Below are 16,305 nucleotides of genomic sequence, written 5' to 3' on the forward strand. Positions count from 1 at the left end.
TTTTATTTATATCCCACCGACACCGACTAGGACCCACTCATGGTTCTCAGCCAATTGCCAGTCCATTTTCAGGCATGTGGTCCAAATGGGTCAAAACTGCAGATTCCGTGGCTGACCACCTTGTTCTAAGAGACTGGCAAGGAAAGGCAGCTGGCATCTGACTTTCTGGGCAAATGCTCTTATAGCTGGAGAAAGACAGATGCCGATGTTCTTCAAGCAATGATCCAGGCTTCTTATAAGGACATCTGAGATAGCATATGTGAAATGTGATGAGTACTTGAACCGTGCTCTTGTAAATGCTGCGCGTTATTATTAGTATCGACAAATTGAATAAACCACGCTAATAAAACATGTTTGGTGATTCACCATGGAAGGGCAACATTGCGATGGCGTGGGTTTTTTTTTTTTTGTCACCAGATAGGATTTCAAATTCCAGTCCAGAGGCAATTGTATCTGAGTGATCTCCAGATGAAAGGCAAGATAAAGATGACATCCTTCTATTATCCTGATCATTAAATTAATCTAAGGAGGCCCTCGCGGCAATCCAATCTCAAGTATGGAAATTAATCACGTCATCGGAGCATCAATGCAAACCAACAAAAAAAAAAGGGGGGGGGGATGAAATGAAATTGATATCATAATTGTGTGGGCTGCATTTCAAAGCCTGCCAATGGGACACGCAGACAGGTGGGATTTAAGGAAGGTAGATGGTTTATTGTATTTATGAAAACACCTTTAAACCAGTGTTCATCTTTACAGGCCATGCCTGTAGGGAAAACTACAAAATAATTGAGACAATTCACTCTACAGTTTTAAAATTGTACAGCTCTGAAAATATCCAATGGAATGCTCTATGACCAGTACATAGGGGTTTATTATACGGAGGCAAGCGCCGCCCAAATGTCACGCAAGCGCCATGGGGGTGATTCCCCCATGGCGCTACGGAAGTGGAATTGTGGCTCCCGCTCCGTTCCTGTCATGCATTCATAACTGGGGGAGCCTCCAGGAGCACTAAATTGTTAATAAGATAAGCGCTCCAGGAGGCTCCCCCATGTGATAAACTCCATACAGTCCGCCCTCTATATCAACAGATTCTGCATCCAAGGATTCAACCATCCATGGCTTGAAAATATTCCAAAAAAAGAAGGAGGAGAAGGAGGAGGAAGAGGAAATCCAAAAAAAGCCAGACTTTGATTTCACCATTTTATATTGGGACACTATTTTGCACCCATTTTATATAACGTGATTGTGCATCCATGGATTTTGGTATCTTTTCCCCCCAAGCTTCAGAGTATCTATAAGCCAAAATAGGTGTTGGGTTTTTTAAAAGTCTAATAAGGACCATTTTCCAGCATTCTGAATTCGCCTTTTCCCTCCTTTTGTTTTTGTTTGTTTGTTTGTTTGTTTTTTGGTGGGGGAATACTTTCCTGTTTTTGTTGTTGTGATCCCCTTATAAGAGTATCATGACAACATGGTCCAGATGAATTTTAAAATTTTGAATTTTACATGATGAATTTTAAATGTGGATTGTTTAAATATGTGTACATCGTATTGATGTGTATTTTAACTGACATGTTTTTAACTGATGTTTTGCATTTTTAAATTGTTGTCCCCCAGCTTGATCCATGGAGAGATGTGGGCAAGAAATAATAATAATAATAATAATAATAATAATAATAATAATAATATAATAATAGTTATCATTATTGACAATATAAAGCTGGACTTAGGGAGCTGGGGATGTTTAGCCTGGAGAAGAGAAGGTTAAGAGGTGATATGAGAGCCCTGTTTAAATATTTGAAGGGATGTCATATTGAGGAGGGAGCAAGATTGTTTTCTGCTGCTCCAGAGAACAGGACCCGGAACAATGGATGCAAACTACAGGAAAAGAGATTCCACCTCAACATTAGGAGGAACTTCCTGACAGTGAGGGCTGTTTGACAGTGGAGTCTCCTTCTTTGGAGGTCTTTAAGCAGAGGCTGGATGGCCATCTGTCGGAGGTGCTTTGATTGGAATTTCCTGCATGGCAGGGGGTTGGACTGGATGGCCCTTGTGGTCTCTTCCAGCTCTACAGCTCTATGATTCTATGTGTCTCCTAAACAAGGCAATTTATAGAATGTGAATGCATGACAGTCATGAATATGTAACTCTGTGTTGCACATTTGTAAATGAGTTAGTGGATTCTGGCTATCAACAGTGGTAAGAGATATATAGAGACATAACAGAAGATTAGATATAGGTATAGACTCAGAGAGATACCTTGGTGATATTGCCTTTTTGGTATCTTTGGATTCATTTTATTTTCATCCTTGTGGCTGAGGCTTTGACAGGCTTCAGACTATTTTGTCTCCACATTTTGACAGTCCTGGAATCTGGGTTTTAGACCTTTCAAGATCAATTTTCTCCTTTTCGCCAAGGCCTTTTTCCACCCCACACTCTGAATCATCTTAAAGCTCTTGACATTCCTTTCTTGCTTTCATTTCAAAGGCTGGGGAAGCTTTATTTCTAGTTCGTTGCAGTGCTTGGCTTTGTGAATAATTTTGTCTTACATCTCTCGCAATTGGGCTTCATTTCTTAATGCCTTCTGACAAATGGACCAACCTGTGCTGTTTCAATTTCTCTGAACTTCACTTATCCAGAAATCCTTTCCGTCTAGCTCTGTGACAGTGTGCCCTCCAACAAAGAGAAACAAACCCATTCTCTTGGGTTTTTTCCCTATTTTGTATTTTTGTTGTGTGTGGCTGCTCTGGAGATTGTGTGCATAATCATCACTGACTGCATATTTACACCAAGATATTAACGTACACAAATCATCACATATTATTTCTATAGGAATGGACTCCTCCCCCAAAAATAAAGCAAGTCATAGAATCATAGAATCGTAGAGTTGGAAGAGACCGCAAGGGCCATCCAGTTCAACCCTATTCTGCCATGCAGCAACTCTCAGTCAAAGCATCCCTGACAGATGGCCACCAGCCTCTGTTTGAAAACCTCTAAGGAAAGAGACTCCACTACACTCCAAGTGAGTTTGTTCCACACCCTAAGTCATTCCTCATAGGACATGGTTTCCAGACTCTTCACCATTTTAGTCGCCCTCCTTTGGACATGCTCCAGTTTCTCAATGTCCTTTTTGAATTGTGGTGCCCAGAATGGGTCACATAGGGATGTGAAAGCCCCCTAATCCTCAGCTGCCACCACGATCAATGGGGGGGGGGGTCTGTTCCCATCCATTGAGAGGCAGCATGCCCAAGTAAATTCAGACCTATATCTGCATCTTACTACCTCATTTTATTCCATCGTGCCTCTCTCTTCATGTACATCATGCCTCTCTCTTTGTGTTGGACTCGATAACCCTTGAGGTTTCTTCCAAATCTATGGTTTTATGATATAATCCCTGCTTCTGTTTTTATGTTTTGGAAGCTAAGCAGGGTGAGGTCTGGCAAGTACCTAGATGGTAGATCACCAGAAGGTAATGCCAGGGGTCTCTGTGTATAGCTAGGAAACAAATCCTATAAACCACCACCGGAAAGTGTTGACCATAATAGTTTAGAAAGGATAGAGCATCCCCAGCAGTGGCCATCCAGCCTCTTTCTGAAGATGTCCAAAGAACATTCCACCATCTTGCAAGGCAATTGACTCCATTGCCTAACCACTCTGTACCTTCAGACCATTAGACATGGTCTTACCCTTTGGGGCAGCAGGAAAAAAAACCTGCCCCCTCGAGATATTTACGGTAAAGAATGTAATCATATCACCCCTCAATCTTCTCTTCACCATGCTGAATATACCCGACTACCTCAAGCTTTCCACATACCTTGTTGTTTTGCACACATCTTATCATCCTTGTCACCCTTCTCTGAAGCTGTTCCAACTCATCTGTATCCTCCTTAAAACTAGGTGCCCAGAACACATTGCAATACTCCAGATGTCCTGCTTTCCTCTACTGAAGGCAGCACAACAGGGGAGTATATCAAGGAATAGTCCAGAGTCCAATCCAAAGGTCTCACAATACCAATAAACCAGTCACAGCAAAGGGCAGAGTCAAGAGCGTAGTCACAAGGCAAGTCCAAGGGTCAGATAACCAGAGTCATGAATCCAAGACCAAGGAGCACAGGAACAACAAGGCTGCAAGACTGGTTGTTGGCTGCAAAGAATCTCTGCACCTGAAGGTCTTTTAAAAGGCCTCTGCTTCTCTCAGTTGAAATCTATTAGCTCTCCCCTTGCCATCTAGCCTGGAAGAACGTCTCAAAGATTCCTTGACCTGTCTTAGCTCCACAGGTCCCAGCACCTGTAGCCTAGAGTCCATAGAGTCTGCTTCTCCCTCTGCAGCATCCTGAGCCTCCTCTGGGACTGCAGATCCAGGCAGCCCCTGATCTTCCCCTGTTTCAGCCTCCTCCATGTCTTCAGGGTCTGAGTCTTCTGACTGTGCCTCTAAGTCAGGCCCAGGGCAGTCCATGACACCAGAATATAGTGGGATGATTATTTCCCTTGACTTGGAAACTATGGGCCTGAACAGACAGGCCAAAATAAAGCTGCTTCGGGTCACTTTGGAGGTATGCTGTTTAAATGATACACACATATTAAGAGGCCAGAAGCTGCACCAAAGCTGCACTCCAGTCCTTAGGACTGGAGAGTGGCTTTGGCATGGCTTTCAGACTCTTAGGATCATTTAAACAGCATACCACCAAAGTGACCCAAAGCAGCTTTATTTTGGCCTGTCTGTCCAGGCCCTATATTTCTATTAATGCAGGATGAAATATCATTCATCTTAGCTGCAGCACCACACTACTGGCTCATGTTGAATTTATGATCAACAATAATCCCAAGGTCCTTTTCATGTGAAGTAATGCTGAACCATGTATTCCCCCCCCCCCCCCCTCCTACATTTGTGGACCAGATGCAGAATTTTGCATTTCTCTCTCTTGAATTTCATTTTACTAATTTCTGCCCAGTTTTCTAATTTATCCAGGTCCTTCTGATTCCTGTTCCTTCCAGTGTACTAGCCACCCCTCCCAGTTTCGTGTCATCTGCAAACGTGATAAGGATTCCCTCCACCCTGCCATCTAGGGTCATTGATAAAAATGTTACACAGAGTAATGGCCCTAGGACAGAACCCGGAGGCACTCCACCTGAGAGTCTACATAGAACTAGGAAAGAATCCTGCCTGAAGCCCTGGAGAGCCATTGCTGCTAATCAGAGTTGATAATACTGAACTAGATAGATAAAGGGTCTGACTCACTGCAAAGGCAGCTCTGGCATTCCTAGGTAGACCTGTTCATCCATCAATCTATGTGCCTGTCTTCCTGTAACACAGACATTGTAAAGGGAAGGCAGAGAGGTTGGCAAGTTGGGCTCAAGGTGTTTTGCTCCCTGTGGTGGGAGAGCAAATGCCACTCTGCAAATCAAGGTATATAAGTGCCCTATGACAGCCAAGTTATTTTGGCACTTGAGACAGAAAAAAACCTACGAATGTCTCTCTGCCTCCATCACAGCAAATACTGCCATTTAAAAACAGGTACAACTGTCTATCTTTTCTGTGCAGGAATTAATAGTTTGGCATTGAAATATTATTTTCCACACAGAAAAGGTTGTTTTCTGCACTGAAAATGCTAACTTTTGCACAAAACAACCACATGGGATTTTTTTCACAGAATAAGACCCAAATTGCGAATAGCTTTCAAAAACCGTGGTCTTTGAAGACTTTCTCACAGTGGAAAGGAAAAAAAAGCTGAAATTACCCAGTTCTACCTTTGAGACAAAATGGAGGGTGCATCTACAGTGTAGAAATAATGCAGTTTGACACCACTTTAAGTGCTGCAGCTCCATCCCATGGAACCGTGGGATTTGTAGTTTTACAGGCTCTTTAGTCTTCTTTGCCAAAGTGCGTTGGTGCCTCAGGAAACTATAAGTCCCATGATTCTGTAGGATGTTGCCATGGCAGTTAAAGTGGTGTCAAGCTACATTATTTCTGCAGTGTAGATGCACCCTTAGTGAAGGATTACATCCCTGCAAATGCATGAATTTTCAGTACCTAATATGATATCCTCAGATTTAATAACTTTAAAGGGTAGGTTTAAATCCAGGCTACTATAGGATTGTCTTTGTAGAACAGCAGGAATAATGACACCCAAACACATTGTATGTTACTTTGTTCTTTCAAAAATTGTTAAGGATTTTAAAAAGAAATCCACCCGATGCAAAACGAAATATAATCCCCCTAGCTGCAAAAATAAAACCCATGTCTGAAAGTTTAAAGTGGAGTAGGGGAAAGAGAGAAAGAGAAGGATGAAATCTCCTCCTCACCCATAAACCAAGTCAACAACTTAAAATGCAAATTCTAAACAGAAAGGTTTGCAACTAGAAACAGAGAACAGAGTTAGAAGAGCAGGGATTGCATGGAAAAAAATAGGATAGGGTGAGATTTGAAATTATTCAGTGGAGATATGTTTGTGTGTAAAATAGAGAGGGTGAATAAGTAATCCTTCCTACACTTCAGGTGGCACCGCAGAAGGCTGCCTGGAATACAAAGGTTTCAAGACTCGGCCCATTTGTCTTGCAAAATATAAAAATAAATACCAGCTCATCACCCCCGTTCTGCATGTTTTGTTCAGCAAATGCATAACTTAATGAAATCCTGAGACATGAAACAGATTATCATTCCCTCCCCCCCCCCCCCTCCTTCCTCTTAGCCTGCTTAAGGTGCTACAATAGAGCCATTCTTGTTTATTAATAGGGTGTTGTCACAGTCTTACTTGAATGGGTTTCGTCCTGGGTTTTTGGTATGTGGTGGGACCTTTAAGGTCTATGTGGCCACCATTGAACAAGAGGGAGGTCCTTGTACACTGCTAAAAGGAACTGGCCCCTTTGTCACTGTTTGAAAGGACAGAATCTCCATCCATGGATTCCTCATCTATGGATTCAACCATCCAGGGCTTGAAAAGGTTTTTTAAAATATAAATTCCAAAAAGCAAACCTTGATTTTGCATTTTGTATGTAAGGGACACCATTTGACTATACCACTGTATTTAATGGGACTTGAGCATCCATGGATTTTGGTATCCATGGGGGATCCTGGAACCAAACCTCAGTGGATACCAAGGGACCACTGAAGTGCTCTAGTGTACAAAGTGTACAAAGGTACTATCCATTCACATTGTTCTCCCTTTCATATCCAGAAATGGTATAGCTCTGGATATTTCTTGAGGCATCCAGCATACCACATGTGAATTTTGCGCATGAGTCCAGAACTGTGAATAGTCTTTGAAAACTCAGCAGTTTTCAAATACTTTCTCACAGTGAGAACATACAACTCACTTGTTGCCTCCTTCAGGAAGAAAATGAGCATTCACTGTCTTGTCTTTTCTTTCTTTCTTTCTTTCTTTCTCTTTCTTATCTTTTCTATGTTCTTCTGTCTTCCGTCACTGATCAGGGAATTAGGAGGAGACAGTAGGGAGGATGCAATTTGCCATGACCAGAGGTTGCAAAAGTAGATTTTGTAGACGATAATATCCTGAATCCTCCAGCAGTATGACCATTGAGGAGATTGTGGGTGTTATAGTCTAAAGAAGCAACTCTGCTCATGAAAGACTTGGGAAGGGAGGTGTTACCAGCTATATACACTTTCTCTTCCATCTCAGCTGCAGAATAGATGCTTTCCCTTCTCATATGATCTGCCCTTTTCATGCTCTTTCAGATGCACCTGCTGTTGGATTATCAACCTGCTCAGCGTGCTTGTCCTTGCTGTCCACTTCATCATGCGATCTGGCCAACTCTCTGTGTAGGGTTATTCAGTTGCTTTAAGAACATCAGAAGAGCTTTGCTGGATCAGGTCAAAGGACCTCCCAATCCAGCACTCTGCCTCCACAGTGGCCAACTGGTTGCCTATGGGAAGCTCACAAACAGGACAAGAGTGTAAATGGATCATCCCTCACATGTTTCTCTCCAGCAACTGATACAGAAAGGCAAACTACCTCTGGTACTAGAATGGATATATAGCCATCCTGACTAGCTGATGGCACTAACCTCCTTGAACTTATTCAATCCTGGTTCAAAACCAGCCAAGTTGGCATCCATTGGCTTGTGTCAGAGAGTTCATCAGTTTAACTATGGGACTGCAAATGTCACTCCTCTATTTGAAGCCATACTCTGTTTCAGGGGTAAGCAAAGCATGGCTCACAGTTCACATGCAGCCTCCCAGGACCATTTTTTGTAGTCCAAGGGTAAAATAAATATATAATATAATATATTTGCTTCCCCAATGCTCCTTAGGAGTCATGGGAGCATATTTATCCAACCTTTGGGGTCGTTTTTATTTTTTAATTTAATTTTTTTTTATGTTTTTAATTGTACTGGTTTTAATGCTGTGAAGGCGCTCTGAGTCCCAGTCCTGGGAAAAGAGCGAGATACCAATAAATAAATAAATAAATCTGGGCCATTTTAGGCCCAAGAGAGTCCTTTCTTTAACAATGGAAAGTGATTTCTGGGTCCCTTCCTAAGACCTCTCCTAAGCCTAAAATAGCCTGGGGAGACAAAAACATTACAATAATAATGATAATAATATTCTTATATCCCGCCTTTTTCCCAACATCAGGGCCCCCATGTTTGCAAGAGGGTGTTTGGGGGTAAACATTCAGTGTGGAGATGAAGTCCTCCAAGATCTTCTGGGGGGCTAATGTGGCTCAATAACCTCCAACAGTTGTTCACCTCTGATCTGTTTGGAGAATGCCCATCCATTTCCCCCAGCACAGTTATTCTCCAGCAATCTGGAGAAATCTACTGCCTCTGACACCAAAGGAATAGAGAACGATTGTGACTAGAAGCACATTATAGTCTCATCCTTCATTAACTGTTTAAAGTTGGTCATGTAGGTGACCATTGTTCCATCTTGCAGTAGTGAATACCACCATTGAGGTACATGCTAGTGTGAAGTTTTTCTTTTTCCCTGTCTTGGACAGAGCTTGGAAATATAAGCTTTTGGACTACAGTTACAAGAATCCTCTAGCCTGGGCTGGTTGGCTGGCAATCCTTGGCACTGTAATCTGCATGAAAGTAATTTCTCAGGGCCTGATCTTGGATCTTCCATCACTGTATGTCCCTCCTCAGGAACATCAAGGTTGCACATCCTCATTAAAGGTTGCATATCCTCATTCAAGAACTAAATTCCATCAAATCAGAGGGGCAGATAGATATGGATGCACAACTTCTTCATCCAAGAACTCCTTTTACAAAGAATATTAAATGGTTGACTCAACCATCTCTTCCTGCTATGTTAATTTCTTTCTACTTTTTAAAACTTCACCTGTATCTTTAGTTCTCCCATACCTCCAAACCTCCGTCACCCTCCAAAAATATTCTCACGCCAGCTGACATTGGTCTTGCATAGAAGGATTCAAAGATTATGGACATCATCAGCCTGTAAATGATCTAACCATGTTCGACATCCTCCCTTATCAAAAGAGAGGCAGGCAAATACGTAATTCATGAGCACCGTGTTCTGTGAGAGATATCATGCAAACAAAATTACCTTGGCATAGATTCCAAATTGGTCACAGGAAGACAAACAGTCTGAGCCTATCTGCATGGTTGCTCAGAAATGAGTCCCAGGGGTTTGGTGGGGCTTCATTTCAAGAAAACACATGGAGGATTTGTGAGCAAATTCTCAAGGCTTGGGGGAAAACAAGGGAGAAGAGGAGGCTGATTTTGAAGTGCGGGTGCCTATGGTGATAGACCCTCTAGTCTTACTGCCCAATGTCAGCCTCTGTGTTCAGCTCTGTCAACAAACGAGTTCTAGAAATCCTCATCTCCAGAAGGAGCACCTCTTTTCTAAAACAAATGGATCTTAACTGCTCATTCAAGACTGCCCCTCTTCCCAATACTTTGCATCAATTGCAACAGTAGTTAAATGGTAGCTAAGATTCGGTACTGAAGAAATGGAGCCTATGTTTGTGCTCATGGAGTTTTGCAACTCCACCTCAATTGGAAAACCTAATGTGCATTTGCATCTGCATGTACAAGGCATAACATGTGGCGATGTATCATGTGCATCCATGTACAATGGAACATCACACACAACTCTGCTTTCACAACCTTGAATTGAATGCAGACCTTCTGCATTGGACAAAAAGGCCCAACATAGGGAAACATGTACTTGAGTAAGACGTCATTGGGATTCTGGGCTTTCTTTTTCTTTCCTGGGCAAATTCAGCTGACTTCACATCAAACCAACATACTGTATATACTCAACTATAAGTCGACCTCATGTATAAGTTGAGGGCAAGTTTTGGGGCCGAAATGAAGGATTTTGATATGACCCATAGATATGTTGAGGGTAAAACTCAGGGTATATAGAAAGGATCTAAATGATGAAGCAAAGTAAAACAATGTCAAAGAACTTACAAAATTCACTCCTAAGGCTGGATGGATGAGAGAGTAGAGGGCATCGGTTCTTCCAGGATAGATGATACTCTTGCCTTTCACAAGGGGATGGTTCCTTCTTTTAAATGAAAATTAAGACACAGTACAGTACTTACATTGACCCATGGATAGTCGACTCAGGTTTTGGGGGTCAATTTTTGACCTAAATTTTTCGACTTATACATGAGTATATACAGTATTGAAAGAGGGTTTCTTCCCCTCTTTTATCTATTTGTTTACCAGGGACATATATATATATAGAGAGAGACCCAAGCATTGCAAAATATATGATGCAGGAGCCTTCCCAAAGGTAAGCTACACCTGGGAGAAATTATCCAAAATGCTCCAACTGTCATAGCCACTGAGAGTTGTAGTTCAAAAAAAATCTTTTTTCCATCAGTAACCCTACTAAGGCAAACATTCTGGCATTTGAACCCTGGAAGGCCTGGTCCTACTACACAGCTGTGTGCCATTGCCCTCTTCTGCAAAACTGTCCTGCTAGCCAATAAAATCCCTTTTTCATATTTACAGGTCTTTATTGCAAAACAGCTGAGAAGATGCCTGCAAGACTGAAGGTTCTCACAAGAAATAGTAGCTCAATCAGGGTGGGAAAAGCATTGGTACATAAATATAACTGTCTCGCATGACATTGGCTGCTGGGGAGACTTAAGTCATTGGCAAGGGAGGAGGAGGGAGAGAGACGACAAGCTCTAAATATTTATATCTTGGTGGTGAAAAGCGGCACTGGCTCTCCAGCAGCTAAAAAAGGCTACCGAAAGGAAAAGAGACAGGGGTTGCATCTACACAGCAGAATTAAGGCAGTTTGACACACTTTAATTGCCATGGCTCAGTCCTATGTAATTTGGGGATTTGTAGTTTTGTGAGATATTCGGTCTTTGTCAGAGAGCTTTGGTGCCACAACGAACTCCAGTCTCCAAGAGGCCAAGGTTCAAATCCTCACGCAGCCATGGAAATCCACTGGGATTTACTTGGGCAAATCAAATGCTCTCCACCTCAGAGGAAGACAATGGCAAACCTTGACATAAATCTTGCTAAGAAAACCCTACATTAGAGTCAGCATAAGCCAGTGTTGTCTTGAAGGCACATTGCAACAAAACACTTATTATCCAACACAAATGTCTGCTCAGTGGTTTTACCACCTTACCACCTCCAAAGCTGTGAAGCAATGCATTCTGAGTTTCAAGAGAACGCTATCTGTCTGTCCGTCCGTCCGTCCGTCCGTCCGTCCGTCCGTCCGTCCGTCCATCCATCCATCCATCCATCCCACCTTTCTCCCAGTATAGAACCCAAGGTGGTATACAATACATACGCTTGTTCTCTTATGCTGAAACCAGACCAACATAGCACATGTTGTAGTTTAATGTACATTATGTAGGTAGTTTCGTCTGCATTAGGAGCCAGTGCAGCTAGTGGTTGGACCATTAGACTATGACTCTGGAATCCAAGGTTCAAATCCCTGCTCAGCCATGGAAATCCACTGGATGATGTTGGGCAAGTCATCCACAATGAGAAAACCCTGTGATAGGTTCACCATAAGTCGGAAAAGACTTGAAGGCACACAACAATGAGGATTCATCTACCATTTGATCTAAATTGCCCCCCTCCTTTTAATGTAATCCCATTAGATCTGGTCCTGCTCTCTGGGACAGCAGAGAATAAATCTGCGCCCTCTTCGATGTGGCAGCCCCATTAGCTGTCTGGGGAGCGCTATCATGTCTTCCACCCACACAGTCTTCTCCAGGCTAAACATAAACGGTTCCTTCAACCTTTTCTCAAAGGATTTGTTTTCCACATCCCTGATCATTGTGGGTTGCACTCGCTGAACCTGTTTGAATTTCATCTTCCTTGAAGAGAAACAGCACGCTGAACACATTGGATGGAAACATCCCCTCCAGCATTTCACAGGTGACAACTGTCACATGTGTGACCATGCAACATCTGAGTATGTTCAAGATGGCAAAGGTTATCCATGAGGAAAAAAAATCCACATGTTAGGAGAGGCTGCAGAAGTTTGCTTTGCCTGAACCTACTGGGGAGGGCAAGATTTTGCCACCTTCCTCTCTTTTCCCTCCTGTTGAATTAACTAAGTGCAAACTTCCCTTGCGCTTTGAATTCAATGTGCAGAAATTGAAATAAGATGAGGAAAAGCAGGGAAAGGGGAAGGAGGAGAAAGAAACTGGTCCATTTTAAGAGCAGCTGAAGGACAACATAGGATTAGCTGGCAAATCAGGAGAGTTGGTAGCTGTGGTTGTAATGCTCTTCATCTGTCCATTACAGATGTTGGCAGGTAATGGAAAACTTGGAATTATATTGCAGTTGGGTTAATACTCTTCCCAACCTCAGTAACAATGGGCCTTACTGCTTAGTTCAGGTTCACCGAGGGCAACCAACAATGATCAAGGATACGGAAGACAAATCCTTCGAGAAAAGGATCCAGTTTGACATTGCTTCAACTGCCATGGCTCAGTGCTATGGAATTCTGGCTTTGCTCCAGTGCCACAACAAACTAACATAGCATTGAGCCATAGCAGTTAAAGCGGTGTTGAACTGGACTATTTCTGCAATGCGGGGAAACTTTTCAACGAATCTTGCAGGGGTGCAACGGGAGCAGTGAATGGCATCAGCTCCCTCCGCAATCTCTTTCCATCCTCACCCCACCTACCATAATGACAGGCTGCTAACAATCACTTCATAATGACGGGTTCCAGATGCCCATACACTTCTATTTTTGTCTAGTCAACTTTTTGCTCAAAAGTAAAATAAAAATAAAATAAAATTGCAGCCCCCGTTCATGCTTGCCAAAAGCTGTTGGAAAGCTGTTTCGTCTCTCTCCGCCCCACCCGGCATGCTGAATAAGCCTCTCCGTTTCTATATTCGGAGTGCAGCTGATGCCAAAGTTGCTTAACACCCACTGAACCTGAATAATTGATGCCCATGCTGGTCTTCTGTGGGGAGATACAAAGGGTTTTAATCATGAAGACCCTTCGCCAAGGAAAATGGAGACTTTGGGGGAAAGAGGAAGAAGAGAACAACAGTTCCAGCAGAAATAATCAAGCAGTTCTTTTTTCACAATGGGATGGAAAAGAACACATAAATTACACACATACAATCCAATGGAAGTACAACAATCAGTTTCTTTGTTGTGTTTGGTTCTCATTTGCCGTCGATGGTCTAAAAAGAAAAAAATCCAGACAACTGAGGAAGAACAAAAAAAAATCCCCTTCTCAATCTTTAAGTAAATATTGTGTCCCACTGGATAGTCATTCTCTCTTACTCAGACTGGCCTACGCCACAAGGTTGTTGTGAGCATGTGGGAAGGAAACTTTGATAGTAACCAACAGATAAGGAAACAGATATTACTAAAAGATGTAACAAATAAAATCTACCTTTTCTATAACTTCTTCATCTCATCAGCTGAGTGTTCACCTAAATCCTAGGAAGCCATCTGAAACCAATTCAGTTTTAAAAAAAAGATTTCTATGTTTTTGATAGACTCCCTTCCTGAAAACACAGGGATACTGCAGTTAACAAAACTTTCGATGGTGAAGTTCCCTTTTCATGGCTGTCAAACGCCTGCAACCCTTGGAGCATCTCTGGCCCCCAAGAAGTTGCTAACTTTGCTTGGTAACAAAGCAGGTATTATGGATGTTTAACAATGAGATAGGGCCTTCAAGCTATTTAAAAGGTGAGATGTAGTAGAATCATAGAATCATAGAGTTGGAAGAGACCCTCAAGGGTCATCCAGTCCAACCCTGTTCATGCAGGAAGACACCATCAAAGCACCCCTGACAGATGGCCTTCCAGCGTTTGCCTGAAAACCTCCAAAGAATGAGACTCTACCACTCCCCAAGGTAGTGTATTCCACTGTCAGACAGCTTCCTAATGTTTAGGTAACATCTCTTTTCCGTTGAATCCATTGCTCCATGTCCTAGTTTCTGGAGCAGCAGAACACAAGCTTGCTCCATCTTCTTCAACATGCATCTGAGGAAGTAGGCTCAAGTCTACGAAAGCTCATCCTACCAGCTTATTTCATTCAATTAGTCTCAAAGGTGCTACAAGATCCCTTGGCATAACCATCTTCAATATAACATCCTTTCAAATATTGAAAGACGGCTATCATGGCACCCCTTAACCTTCTCTTCTAAACATGCCCAGATCCCCAAGTCTTGGTGGTTTCCCAGACCTTTTACCATTTTGTTCACCCTCCTCTAGAAATGCTTCAGCTTGTCAACATCCTTCTTAAATCAGGGTGACCAAAACTGGACACAATATTTCAGGAAAGGTTTGACCAAAGTGAAATAGAATAGTGCTATTATTTCCCTCGATCTAGACACTACACTCCTATTAATGCAGACTAGACTCACAATGGATTTCTTAGTTGGCGCATTGCACTACTGATTCATGTTCAGCCTGTGATCTATTAGGACTTCTAGATCCCTTTAGCATATATTGCTGTCAAGCCAGCACCCATCCTATATCTTTGCATTTTATTTTTACTGCCCAAATGCAATAATTTACATGTTTCCCTGCTGTATTTTGTTAGCTTTGGCCCAGCTTTCTAATCTGTTAATTCACCCCTCTTTTTGACCAGGAAAATGGCAGTCTGTTTGGCATGAGTGAAGGGCTGAAAACTGAGCCTGGCCCCATTGCATCTCTTTGTTCACTCTTAAAATAGACCCTCCACCTATATAGAAAGCTTTCAAACAGTACAAATGGACATCACCACATTGGTATGGCACAACTGACACATTCTTTTTTGATATACTACAGTTGCCAGAATCCTCCAGCCAGTATGATTATAGGTCCACAAAAAAAGTAACTTCCCTAGAGTCAGTGCACAAAGGGCTGGGAGGAAAGCTGTCATCTCAAACCAATTGGAATAGGGTCAAGAAACATACGCTCGCAGTACGATGGATGCCGGCTTTTATTTCTTTTTACAGCACATCTTAATTTCTTTATACTCTGTTTCTTCCCTTGTGCCTTGAAGGTGTAATTTCATATATATATTTTTTTCCAGGGAAATCGATACTACTGTTTCTCTCTTAGGAGCCACACATTTCTGAGAAAATAAGCCAATGAGGCAATGACAGAAGCCGGCTTGTACTTTGCGTCATTCGCTTCTCCCAGGGTGAGTTTTGCTGATGCTGCCATTTACTGGTCTGCATTGCACTCTGCATTCTGGTGTGGTCCTGGCTTTTTGTACTGACACGTTTTTGAACCTTGATCACCTGCAGTTTGTTTTTGGTGCACACACTGAACCGTCTAACCTTTCCAATTGGGCAGGGACAGACCTTAGTAATCTTCTGCAATCCCAATTTCTCAGCTCCTTTTAAAATGTCCCTGTTTGTCTCTCCTCCTCCCACTTTCCCCCTTCATCCTCAGCTTTTTTTCAGTTGCTGCAAACCACTGGGTTCAAAGTGCAAAAGTAATTTGGATTCAATTTAGGCTGTACAAAAGAGAGGAGAGGAGAGGAGGAATCTTGCCCATCCCTGTAGACTCAAGCAACAGCAAACTCTTGAAGACAGGAGCATCACTAGGAATGTTTGGGGAGTGTGGAACACCTCAGAAAAGCACAATTTGGCCATATATGTCCTGGTTTGCATTGCACTGAAATGATCCATTTCAGCTATGAAATGTTGCCCATTTCAATAAGGGACCTTACGCTACACACTTATATCACAATGATGCAACCACCAAGGATGAATCTTTCCATGGGATGACACTCAGTTCTAGTTGTGTATGACCATCATGTTTCTTTGAACCATAAATCATTTTACAACAGCCATTTCGCGTGTTACAATTATAGCACTATGTTTCCACTTTAACTATAACCATATATGCAACATCCTATGGAATCATGGAGCATGGAGT

At 42.4% G+C, this 16,305-nt stretch overlaps 1 protein-coding gene across 3 annotated transcripts in view; it reads right to left on the reverse strand.

Moving 5' to 3' along the window:
* Window positions 1–16,305, reverse strand: part of FGF13 (fibroblast growth factor 13) — a 156,400-nt gene that overhangs the window by 120,837 nt on the left and 19,258 nt on the right. The window contains exon 1 of one of the 3 annotated variants that reach the window (XM_042479666.1): window positions 3,815–3,934. The exons of the other annotated variants lie outside the window; for them this stretch is intronic. Within the exon in view, the coding sequence (XP_042335600.1) occupies window positions 3,815–3,833 (19 nt within the window). The 5' untranslated portion in view covers window positions 3,834–3,934. Of the gene's footprint in view, window positions 1–3,814; window positions 3,935–16,305 lie in introns of those variants that run through there. 3 annotated transcript variants of the gene reach the window in all.

The sequence above is a fragment of the Sceloporus undulatus genome, chromosome 7 (assembly GCF_019175285.1).
Source record: "Sceloporus undulatus isolate JIND9_A2432 ecotype Alabama chromosome 7, SceUnd_v1.1, whole genome shotgun sequence".
Taxonomy (NCBI): domain Eukaryota; kingdom Metazoa; phylum Chordata; class Lepidosauria; order Squamata; family Phrynosomatidae; genus Sceloporus; species Sceloporus undulatus.